Source organism: Toxoplasma gondii, chromosome VIIa (genome assembly GCF_000006565.2).
Source record: "Toxoplasma gondii ME49 chromosome VIIa, whole genome shotgun sequence".
Lineage (NCBI taxonomy): Eukaryota > Apicomplexa > Conoidasida > Eucoccidiorida > Sarcocystidae > Toxoplasma > Toxoplasma gondii.
Window position 1 is genome coordinate 4,342,002 of NC_031474.1, and position 12,311 is coordinate 4,354,312.

Here is a 12,311-nt window from a genome sequence, read left to right on the forward strand (position 1 = left end):
GAACGCAGGAAAACCCACTTACTTGGAAATGTTGTTTGTAAACACCCCTTCCCCTGGTTTGTTTTCACTGATACAAAACTAGCACAGCGAAGACATCGCGTGGCACTTTTCAGAGCCGTCTTCAGGGCGTGTCTCCTCCGGACACCTTTTCGCAGCACGCTGCGGAGACTGCATGTGCGTTTGAGCGAAAATCCACGCTATTCAGACTATGGTGAACGAGAACACTTGAAGTTTTCAAGTGCGAGCTACACGTTTGTACGATGCGGAGAAGTATTTTTCTCATTGAACCACATCAATCGCGTTTCCTCGTTTGATGTGCGTGTGGGCGCCGCCACAGGCGACTCGCACGACCCGAGGAAGAATACGGAGCTTTCCCCTTCTCTGGGGCATTTACAATGCCTTCAAACACCAGCTGCCCACCTACATTTGACTCAAAGCTCGCCCCGGTAATTTCGGCGCGCTTGTGCGTCGACATTTGTCGCATTGCTCGGCTCTGGCTTACAGGTTTTCCTGTCAATTGAGCTATTCCGTCGCTTTCCCTGTTTCACCCGCTCCAGTGAGATTCCCGTGGAATCCGCCTTCACAGGGATTCTCCCTTTCCCCTTCCACATGGCTGTGTTTCCCACTCGTTTTTGAATCTTTTTTTCTCCGCAAGAGTCCTTGCACGCGTCCGGAATACGATGATGCCCCACCCCTCTAGGATTAAAGGTCAAATTCTATCAGATCCACCTCTGCAGCACGCCTCCTGCTGTCTGTTCGCTTGAAGGCATGAGCCTCCTCGCAAAACTGTGAATTTCAACATGCCCCTTTCTTCATGACTGAGATCCATGGCACGCCCTGTGGTCGTCAGTTTCCCCTCGGGGTGCTTGGGGCCGCAAAGCGTCACCCGAAGTTTTCCAAACCGCAGTTGCGCGGGCAGCGCTGTAGGGGGGCTTCTTCCGGATACACACAAGTGTTGTTCTTTATGTGAGTTCCTTCTTGGGGAATCTGTTCGCTCTCGTTTGCAGGATTCGTCTTCTCCACCCTTCCAAAGTTCGCATGTCTCTGTTCCCAGCTCTGCGGCTTCTCACCTGTCTAACAGGATCAAGATTTTCGTCAAGCGACGAAGTTCAGCGTCCCCGGACGCGGTGACTGCCGGTCACATCGCAAGGACCTCTCCACGTGAATGCACGGATTTCTCAACTTCTTCCGTTCCTTCTCGTCCTTTGTTGCCAGGTGGGCACACCCTGTGGCGTCCTACAGTAAATCATTTGCAAACGTGCGGCGCGTTCCCTGCGTCCACACCCTTTTCTCTGTCGTCCTGTTCCAAAAGGCCTTTTGAGGCCCCTAGTGGCGTGTTTTGGCCACAGCGTCTCACAGAACACCCAGCTGCCACGCATTTCGCTCTGCAAAAACTTGCCTTTTCTCCAGTCGGTGGACTCCAAATCCGCACCAAATGCGATGTCGCAGCGCTGCCGCCCTGGAAGCGGTGGCTTCCGAAACGGCGAGCCCGTTTGGGTCACTTGTCGGCTACAGAGGGAGGAGACGGAGTGCATGGATCTGCCGGCTCTGCCGCGCCTGCCGCGGACATTCGCGGAGTGCTGCTTCTCGCAAATGCCTCACTCGTTCAGCGCATCCAAAGTCTGCAGCGAAGCGGGCAACTGCATCTCCGGCGACTGCCTGCAGAGGTTCAGAAGCAGCTCCAAGCGAGGAGCCAGCCAGCGGGCAGCAGCGTGGATGGAGAGACAGCGGGCAGTCGAGCCCACGGGGCCGCAAGTGGCGCGCGTCCCCGACAGCGGCTGAATCACGAGAGTGGAGATGTTCTGGGAGGGAGAAAGCCCCCCAACATAAAGACGAAAACGACCGAAAGGAGACACTCTCAGCAGCACACCGAGAGACATGTGTCTCCAGGCGATGCCGTGTCGCACTCTCAAGCACCATCTGATGTCGCGCCGGCTGCTTCGACTCCGTCTCCTTCTCCCTTCTTCGTCGTCCTTCGTCTAGATAGCAGAACTGGCGCGACTGGCGAGACGACTCCCTCTCCGACGCTCTTGCCGAACTTCCGCGCCCTTCTGCAGGCTGCCCGTGTCCCGGCTTCCCCATCATCACCCTCGGTGTCTCCTGTATCCCTCGCGTCTGCTGGCGCGGCACTGGTTGCAGGTCACTTGACCGAGTACCTCACTGAGGTTGTCCCCTTTCTTCCGGACCTGGCGGCGACGAGCAGGTCTTCTGTCCGCGACGAGGACGAGGGAGTGTTTGCCGCAGCTGTTCTTCGCGCCCTGCTGATTCAGGCCTCTGCCTTCCTCGCCCACCCACCCACAAGCTTCCAAGCCTTGTCCGTTCTCATGGCCTTCTCTGCGCTCAGCCCTTCCCTGCCCTTCGAGTGCCAGCAAATGCCGCACCAGCTGGAGGAAGAACGACGTCAAAAGCAGTTGAGGAAGCTCCAGCCGCTTCTTGCCCATCCGGCTGCGAAGCGCCTCTTTGAACAGTTACTTCGCATCTGCTCCGGTGATGCACCGCATTCGACAGATGGGAGAGAACTTGGCCCTCCAGACGGCGAGGCCTCAGCTGCGACGGGGGTTGAAGAGCGAGATGGAAATAAAGAAGAAAACACCAAGCACTTCACCCTCCTACAGCCCAACACGGGCGCTCATCGCCCCGTCCACACACTTTCGGCGCCCTCTGGTGCCGCGATGTTTTCCGTGGCGCCGGAGGTGTTGCGACTTCCTCCGATAGACGAGTCTGCGGTTCTCCCGCTGCTCGAAGCCTACTGGCGCTTGGGCCTCCAGCAGCCGGACATCCTCGCATTGCTTCTGAACTGTGTGGCTCTTGAGCATTTTTGGATCGACGAGCGACAACTCGTGCGCCTCTGCTCGTTCCTTGCTTTCTACGAACGCCCGAGCCTTGACGCAGCGGTGGCGCTGGCTCCTGTTCACCAAAAATGTGGACGGACGCCCGGTGTCCCTTGCGCAAGTGAGGCGCGAGCCAAGCAAGCTGAGCGTGATGTGTCGAGTGCGGCGACTCTCCAGGGCGCAAATGCAGTCTGTAGCAGCGTGGATGAATCTCTCGTGAGAGGGCATCTCGCCGCGGCCGTGTTTCGTGTATTTGATTTGGCCGGTGCACGGTTAGCAGAGCGATTTGAGTTCTTCACGGACGACGATGTTGGAGATATCTGTCGAGCGCTGGTGAGAATGAAACGCAATCACGACAGGCTGCGTGAGCAGCATGCGCGCCAGGCACTGGATGAGGGCCGCGCATTGCGTCTGCACGGAAATGCGGAAGACAGAGGGCAGATCGAACACGACAGAGCAACTCGCAGAGATCGCAGGGATGAAGAGTTCAAGCACAGGAAAAAGAATTGCTCTCTAGCTCACCTGGAAGACAGGCAACGTCTCCCGCACTTGGAACCCTTCACGGCGTATTTCAACGTATGGCAAAGGCCCCTGGGAGTGGCGCTCCAGCGCCACCTGCCTTTGACTCTCCATGATTTTCGATACTGGAATCTGATTGATGTAGGGGAAATGATAGCGGAGTTTCAGACAGATAGAAAGGATTTCTTTGGAAGCGGAGGACTAAGCTGTCCGCGATCCAATGCCGCCCTGACTGTCAGTTCCAGGTGGGGTGACTTGCCCGATTTGGCGGGGAAGTTTGGCTACGTTCCGACGGCGTATGCAGAGGGTGTTTTAGAGCCTCGAGGAGACACAGAGGGCGAAGATCTCGCTCAGAGAATCGCAAGCGAAGTCTGGAAGTTTTCTATCATGATGCGCTTCGGATACACTGGAAAAGCTTTGATGGTGAGTGCCGCAACCTAAAGTGGTTGCCGGCGGTGTGGGTAACCTAACTAGCCACATGGGTTGCCGAGCAATACCAGATCTACGTTAACGACAAACTCATAACAGTTTCAGGTCGGCCGGGTCAGCCTATCAAGTCGATGCTGCGTCTGATCTAAGCACTGGACTCCTTGGTGGGACATTAGGGAAGTAGTTCACAATCTGGAAGTTTCAAGTGTCAGTCACCGGGTGCCGCTTATGCGAGCTTCTGCTTTGTGGTCGAGTCGTCCACTCTAGCGTCTCGTACGACTACGTGGGGGAGTTTCGCTTCTTGCTTGTTGATTCCTTAGAAGTGGCAACAAGGCGCGTGGTGCCAGCGACCGCTCCTCGCAGCCCTGCTCTCCTCGCTCAGCTCATCCTTCGGCTGGCATTAGAAGCGTAACTCTGCCAGGGGGGCTGCGTTGAAGTCGCGTTGCCGGTCTCTCTCTGCCGTTCAACGCTTGTGTACGCCTTCTCGTTCCGCATGTTCTTCCGGTGATTCTGGGTCGCTGCCCCTCTGCAGGTTCTGCATAAACTGGACGTCGGGGATCCTCGTACCCAAAGAAGCCTTTTGCGCCATGTGACGAAACTCTTCGGTTTCAGCTGGGCAGGAAATTTCTTCGCTGAGCTTACTGTGGCAGCAGCAACTGCGGCCTACAAGGGTAAGGATGCGACGCTGTTGAACAGAGGCAAGGACTCCTTCCTAGGATCTTATCGCTCGAAGCGTCATGGTGTTGACACTGGGGGCACTAGGGTCTCGTGCCTTTTCACGTGTACTCTGTAGACGTGGCTAGTTTAAGGTCCACAGATGCATCACGGTAAGCCCTAAAGAGAATCAGTGGAGAGCCATCTCTTTTCGCAGTATGATGTGGTTGAACTGTAGAGACGCAGTTGCGTTTCGTCGCTCCTCGAACGTAGCTGACCGGGCATCTAAGAGCTCTGCGGTTTCACAATAGAAGAGATGAGACGCTTCCGAGTTGCCGTGACCCCCAGACGGAAGAATACCCAGCATTGTCGGGCGGTTTTTGTTTCGCTGCAGCTCGGATTCCCGTGGAGCGTCAGAAGAAAGGGGTCCACGTTGCAGGTTGGCGGCTGTACAACAATTTCGCACTTTATCTTCTCCGGCCGATAGGCGTCGCCGACACGCCGTTCGATGGGAGTCACGCATCTTCCGCAGCAGCACCTGGCAGTGAGGAGCCGAGTGGCACACTCACGGAGGCCGAGGAAGAGGCTGGAGAGGACGGCGAAGCCGATAAGTTCAGTGTGGAAGACGAGGCAGAAGCGCAAGACAGTGCAGGAAGCAGTGTCGTGACTACGTCTCCGTCTGCCTCGCGACCAGTCGTTGTGTCGAGAAAAAAGCAACGGCTGCGACGGCTCATCGATACAGTATCGTCTCCACTTCTCTGCTGCGAGATTGCCACAGCCTTTGCGCGGTTAGGCGTGCCGCAGGCAGCTTTGTTGCATGCAATAGTCGACAGGGCCGAGGCAGAAGGTCGCGGATGGATGCATCTGCAGCATCTGATTTCCCTAGCGCGGTAGGCCCCGGGATTACAATGGGAACATGTGCACTTCCCCGTGGCTGCGGGTGCCGAGTGTGATACATTTAGAGCTACGTAAGTGAAGGGTGCTATAGAGAGACATGTGCCACCAGAGATGCTTGCCGTTGCTCAAGATACATGCTTCCATGCTGCCCCTTACCGCCTTTTTCCCTTAGGTCTCTGCGTCCACATTCCAGTCAAAGAACTTGTGTGACAGTTTTTTTCGTGAAGTGGCGCTGTTACAGTATACTAGAGCCATCGGAAAGCACCCTGCGATGATAAAATTTTGCCCTGACGGCGCCGCTTGCACAGAGGGAGAAAGCGAGTTTTGGATCACATCGTCTGGCGCCGAGGACTGTTTCCATTCCCGGCAGTTTCAGTGTGAATCTTCTAGGGAAGAAGCGGGGGTCGTACCGTTGTCGCCAAATGTGACAGTTTGACGACGTATACGATAAACGATTCGCGGGCGTCCGAGTAGAAACAAGCACTCCGGTTGGGCCGAAACCTGTCGACTGTAGGGTTTCTCAGCATCAGAGACCCCGTGTGAAAGAGACAGCCAAATTCGGGAATGGTTTTTGCGTTTTCAGGGACATGCAGGAGGTATCCGTTCATTCCGAACGTCTGCTGGCTATGCTCCTAGACGCAGAGCGCCAAAAGGCTGAGCTACCAAATTGCAGTCCGGCGGCTCTGGCTCTCTTGCCTCTTCTTCTGGGTCGCATTCGCGGATGCCGGCCAGTTCACATGCCAACGCTGCTGCGTTTGCACCAGCTTCTCCTCGACGAAACGTAAGTCCTAAACCGGTTGTTCACATGAATCAAATTTCCTTCCTGGCCTAGATAGTTTCTGCGCGGCCGCGGATGTATCTTTGGCTACGTGAGCAGTTCAGCCGGGGGGCTGGTAGTTGCTCCGTTTGCCAAGCAGAGCCGCGGTCGAGAGTTTTACGAGATGTGGGGGATTATGTCGGCCTGAGTGGCCGAGATGTCTCTGAGGTTGCTCCGTTGGTTTGTGGCAACTCTGCAGAGGATAGGCAGTTATTCGTCATACCGTGGTAAAGTAGGAAGTTCGACTACGGAGGGGAGAAGGGACAACGCTGCAGCGAGGCGGACTGTGACGTCACGGCTCCGTGTTACCTTCGCGGACGCGTGACAGCAGCTTCACCTAGCAGTTATCACTGAAGTAGACTCCGCCTTTGTTGTCGGCACCCTGTCACGTTCGGAAGGGATTTCCAGCGCCTACGATGGAGGATGTTTTTCTGACTTCTTTGTATGTCGGTCGTGTCGGTTCTCGCAGCAATCCCCTGGCAACGATGCGTGAATTCTTTAGTGACAAGGATGTCGAATGGCACAAAACCCTCCAGACGGCGGCTAAGTACATCGCTGCAAACGGGCGTGAGGACAGACTAAATGAGAAGCGACTAGAAGAAGCGGGCGCAGAAGAGAGCGAAACGGCCCAGGAAGCTTCACCTTCGCCACCAACTGACATTGGGTCCGCTGTTGAGGCAGGCGACAGTCTGAGTTCGTCAACTCGGTACTCCTTCCTCACCGCCCGTTCCCCCCCCTCCATCGTTTCTACCTCGTTTGTCTCTGCAGTGTCGCCTTTTCCAGTGTGCTTTTCGGGTGACAGCAAAACGGTTTTTGTACAGGGGGAGAAAGAGGGGACGGCGGCAGCGACTGCCGACGCCGCCCGTGAGGCTCGCTGGAGAAATAGCGTGGAAGCCTTGATGGCAGATCCGGCATTGACGTGCTCTGTACGTGGAGAAGCCGCGGATGATAAAGCATCAGGCGACGCAGGTAACTATGAAGGCACCCTGTTGCCTACGACTCAGCCAGAGATTTGTAAGAGCACCGACATGTCTCTGGATGCAAGAACTGCACGAACAGACATTCGTGAGAGCGCAGAGCAACAGGACAGGTGGAGTCGCCTCTGTACAGACGACTCCATTGAGAGTTCCGCTCCGTTGTTTAAAACAACTCCGAGGCATGAATCTTCGTCTGGCTCTCAGAAAGACCAGGCAGATTCAGCAACTTCAGCGTCAAGGCAACCCAAAGACTCTGTAGGGACACAGGAGTCTCGGCTCCCGGACGAAAAAGGCAATCGATCGCAGACACCTTCCGTTCGCCGCCTGGCTTTATTCTCCGTCGATGATCTCGTCGTGCTGCTACGAGGTTTGGAGCTTTCGCGATGCTGCAGCAAACCGTTGACCAACCAGGTTTTGCGGATTTTGGAGCGACGAAAGTCGGAAGTTACAGCGGGCCATCTTCCTGGTCTTCTCAGCGGCCTTGCGACAGTTAGTGGGGGTGGAGCGTATCCTCTGATGGCGACTGGGTGCCCAGAGTCTGTTTGGCTCGACGCGGAGACAGGGCAAAGATCGAAATACGACACAGGGAGAAACCATAAGGCGGCATCTGCGACCAACATTCTGGAAGAACTCATCGACACGGTAAGTGTAAACGGCGCAGAAGTCGTAAACAGGCTGAGTCTTGGCTAGCATCTGACGCAATGTTTAGTTTCCGGCGGGCCGCCTGCAATGCAGCCTGTATCCGGGTCACACAGGCGTAATTCCACGTGACGCGTGGTCTTGAATCACGTGGTATTCACATCGTGTATGAATTGTCAGAATCAAGGTGTGGTCGCGCATGCGCACAGGGAGCAAACTGGCACTCTGCATTGTCGGGCGGATCGTGTAGCGCAGCTTTGCACAGTGAACTGAGTTCCTGAGGTTAAAGTGCCTTTAGCCCCAGTGCACGACGAGGCAAAACAGCCTGGCACCTGAAAAAGAATCAGTCATCATCCAATGAAAATCGCAGTGACTATTCTAAAATATAGGATGTGTTATACGACTAGGTAGCGACATAGGTGCACCGGTGGACATATTAAACTCTTGTGTGGCTTGTTTTTAATCGATGACCCACCATAACAGCTGTATGACACTATAAAGAACGCGGTGTCCTGATGGCATTGCACGGTTGTTCAGCGTCGTTTTTTCTTGCTCTTTGTAGCACATTGGAGCCCTGAGTGACGAAGAGGTCCCTGCATGCATCTGGGCAGCGTATGCTCTCGGCATTCCTGCTGTTCGCCCGTCGCTGCGAAGTGAGCTCGACGAACACCGTCTCAGCATCGGGTCCGCCAATGAACACCTGGCGGATGCGGAGTGCCGAGCCCAACCGGGAGCGCTTGTGAAGCTTATTCGTCGATTCCTTGGAGCATCGTTAAATGTGTCGGCCCCGCTTATGCACCTGCTTCAGGTACGGAATGTCAAAGCTGCAGCATATCCCTACAGCTCAGAACGCGTAGGTAGACTTTTCCCAAACTGTCTCGTGTTTCTGCCGAAGAGCTTGATGCTTGCGTCAAGGAGTTTGGTATTTTTGAAGAAACGAGGGGTTCAAGGTAAAGTTAATGTTGGAAGCGTTGAAAGGCGCCTCCTGTCATGGTGCGTCTGTACAAACAGGCTAGTGCTCTCCGTTTGTGGTTCGTTTCTTTTCACCAGGTGGTAGGCGTATGCTTTCGTCTTGATGCATTAAGGAACCCGCATCTGCAGCAGCCGGAAGAACTGGGTCGCTTCGCCGGCCTTGTGGAGGGGAGTCCAATAATCCTGCCAGGAGGCAATGTAGGCGGTGCAAGTTCACCCGCTAGTTTCTCTGTGAGGTCTCTTGTGGCTCGTTCCGCTCTCGCGAGTGATGCGCACCGAGAGGGCGACGGACTCCGAACAGGCGAACAGGCGCATGCAACTGGTTTAGCGGGCGCAACAGGCGGGTGGCGAGAGCAAGGTAACAGAACACGAGACTCTGATGAGGCCATCGCGACTTCTCCATCTGAGGCGACAAGGCTGCGAGACCTAGCAACGCGAAAAGCGGTGGCAGCGGCTCTCGAGAATAAAGGAGTAAGTTAGTGTTTTCCGGGATAGGACATTTATACAATTTCTCTGGGGCATTATGCCACTGGGACTTAATTCGTTCCTTCCCAGGGTGTGACAGAGCGGTTCACTCAGTGAAGCGTGTGGTATCGATTGTTTCTTGTATGCAGCTCGTATGCGCTCACGACTTGCCCGCGTTCCCATTCACCGTGGATTTGGCTTTCAATCGGCCCGTGGTTCGAAGTCAAGCGTCGATCGCCGGAGACGATCAGAGCTTCGAGAAAGGGGAAAGAGATACATCCGGTGGAGCATCGGGATTGACATTGGCCACTGTCGACTGCCAAGTCCACACGCAACCTCGCGGAACCCGGGCCGATGAGGAAAAAGATAGGACCATAGCGTCTCTCGCACGATCGCCTGATCGAGACGAGGAGGGCAGAGAAGTTGAAGCACTTCCACCGTTCATAGAGTCGTGTTCTAGATCGACGCTCGCACCGCCAAAACCAGTGTGGTCTCACACGTGGCAAGTCCCAGATGAAGGGTTTCGAGCGCCGCATGCAGCCGCAGGCGAGGACGAGCAGGTGTACATCTGGTCCGCGATTCAGGGATCTTCGAAGATTCGTTCGCCTTCCAGTCAGGAATCCACGTTGGGCACCGAAACCGGCAATGTGAGCCCTGTCGCTATTTTTGTCGTGGGCAGCTATAGGTCACTTTGTCTTAGCGACTTAAGCCTTCTGCAAACCCGTCAGGCAGAAAGGAAAGTCCGTCCGGCACATGATGGCTCACACACAATGCCTTGCAAAGGAGAGGACGCTTTTGCGTTGCAGTGGGAACTGGATTTGACCAACCAGATGACAAAGAGAGATGCTCCACTGCCGGAAACTGGTGAAGGGCTAGGATCACGCGAGCAGACTCCGATGGAGACAGAAGGAAATGCGATGCGCACGGACCTCAATAAGCATGTCGTTACAATTGTTTCGAAGAGTGCCCTGGAGCACTCATCAGGGTGGAGACTCGGACCGTATGAGCAGCTCCGGTAGGTTAATTGACAAAACACTAAGCATATCAACATGTGGCTGATATCTTGCCAGTGCTACATCTGCTCTGTGAGCTGTTCAGAGCAAGTAAAACAGTCACTAGCATCGAATGGCTTGTAGCCAAGATGTCGCGTATTGACGACGTTAATGTGTCTTTTGAGAGCAACTCGACAAAAGCGTCTTGCTGGCAGTATGGAGAGTGTGAGACCTTTAGAGTTTACAGTGGTGGACAGAGGGCTTTGTAGGAATGAGTGTATGGTGCCGACGCTCTGCTGCTGCCTGTCGTAGATGGGATCCCTTGTTCACGGCGTATTATGTAGGAGAGCGCGCGGCAGCTTTGGTTGGGATATGTTCAGCATCGTGAAGGGCACTGTGGAACCACTTTCTTTTTCTGAATACGTCTTATGTGCATAGACAATGGGGTCTGGTTTCTGTTAGCTCTTTCCCCCCGTGCCTCGATTTGTGGCCTCGCATGTGTGTGTGCTTTTTTTTGTCTGCAGGGACCGTGTTTTGAAGGACCTAGGTTGGCAGGTTTTCTATGTATTTGCTAGGTAGGAAGGACAGTCGATGCTTCGATCGTGCATAGCCGAAGCACCATAAGTCAACGTGCTCCTTCCTGACCGAGATCATACGTCAGAACTGGCAACTGGTTTGTATAAGAAAACAAAGCGGCAAATCTCGTGGTGCTTTCAGGGAACTCGAGGATAGCATGCTATCACACGAGGCATGCTTCCGTTAGGGTCAGGTTGCTCCCAATTTGAGAAGTCGGGTGCAGCATGGCGAAGGCACCCTTAGGTTCCTTTTTTTTAACCCAAACATGGCGATGTTTCAGACGGGGGCGCTGGAGACATGTTCTTGTCACTCAGACTCGTGATCTTGTTGCGAGGAGCAAGTGTCATATGGAGATTTCTTCAACGTGTAAAAGCAGAACTTTCACGAATTTCCACTACTCTGACGCAGGTGTGCCGGTGTTCATGTGTCCAGTTTGAAATTGTTGTGGGTTTCGAATTTTCACCCTCACTTCATAACGTGAACACAAATGCCCCACGCCTATCAAGGTGCAATGCTAAGTTTGCCAGCTTCATTTTCGACGACGCACGCACTGCAGCAGAATGGTATAGAGGGCTGTATGTGTTCCATTCGTGAACGTGTTGACGACCGGTACATCTATTGCCGACCCTTGTAAAAAGGTTGCGTCTACAACGTGGCACCGAAATCGTTCTTCGGAAACTGTTGCTCTGATAGAGAATATCGTTGAGCCAACGATGACAACTCAAGATTCAGTATCGGCTGAGCTTCAAGAAGAGACGAATATAACAAGATAGTAACGCATCACCAGGCAAATGGAAAGCTTTTTCCCGAATATTGGCAAGACGCTTCTGCCGGATATGCAGTGGATCAAATGTCTCGAGTGCCTTGGTAGGCACTTCATCATCGCGGTAGAGTTAATGTTCTGCTTCTTCGAGAACACGACGTCGTCACCCACATTACTATTTAGAGGGAGAAATGCGCTCGGTTTTCATCTCATATTCGTAGGTGGTGGCTTCCTCATGTTACGAGGATCATGCGCACGCCGAAGGCACACACCAAACAGTTTGGGCCACGATTTACATAGCTCTAATCTGCTAAAAGTCACGTCTGTGCTGCCCGCACATCCGTAGGTTCAACCATGCACGAAAGAGCCGTACGGAGAATAGGAACTTTGTAAGCATGACTAACGTAACTCTCCATCTGTGCGATAGCGCCATCCTTCATTATCTGCTCTTTCACGAGGAGAATAACACGTCCACCCTTTTAAGTCGAACTGTCGTCCGCCTACACCTGGATTAGCTAACGGATGCGCGATAGGAGGGGTGACCTGTAGCCAGCAGAATCTAACATGCTGATGTCTGCAGCGTATTTAGCGTCATCACGGTGGGCCATGTTTGACCTGAGCGGGGCCGCCGGGGCTAGTCGAGCCACTTGGTTTGGAGTTAGCCTGAACAACACAACAAATGGAAGCAGGGTATGACTGCTTGGGCGTCGTGATGATAAAATGTGTGGCCTGCACAACAAGGCTCCGCTGTGCCGAGTGAGGTTTTAGTGCAGCAACAGC

General features: G+C 54.2%; 1 protein-coding gene across 1 annotated transcript; it reads left to right on the forward strand.

Annotated features, from left to right (window-relative positions):
* Positions 1-343: 343 nt before the first annotated feature.
* TGME49_282040 (hypothetical protein) lies at positions 344-11,484 on the forward strand. The gene is made up of 9 exons (XM_018781886.1): positions 344-3,773; positions 4,312-4,450; positions 4,828-5,323; positions 5,914-6,111; positions 6,617-7,766; positions 8,326-8,571; positions 8,814-9,206; positions 9,350-10,215; positions 10,717-11,484. Exons 1-9 carry the CDS (start codon positions 828-830, stop codon positions 10,769-10,771), a joined length of 6,489 nt encoding a protein of 2,162 aa, XP_018637464.1. The 5' UTR covers positions 344-827; the 3' UTR covers positions 10,772-11,484.
* Positions 11,485-12,311: the final 827 nt, after the last annotated feature.

Coding starts and splice junctions, on each gene's coding strand:
- TGME49_282040 (XM_018781886.1), top strand. CDS start 828: ATGGCACGCCCTGTGGTCGTCAGTTTCCCCTCGGGGTGCTTGGGGCCG. Junction 4,451..4,827: donor AGCAACTGCGGCCTACAAGG/GTAAGGATGCGA, acceptor GTTTCGCTGCAG/CTCGGATTCCCGTGGAGCGT. Junction 9,207..9,349: donor CGGCTCTCGAGAATAAAGGA/GTAAGTTAGTGT, acceptor TCTTGTATGCAG/CTCGTATGCGCTCACGACTT.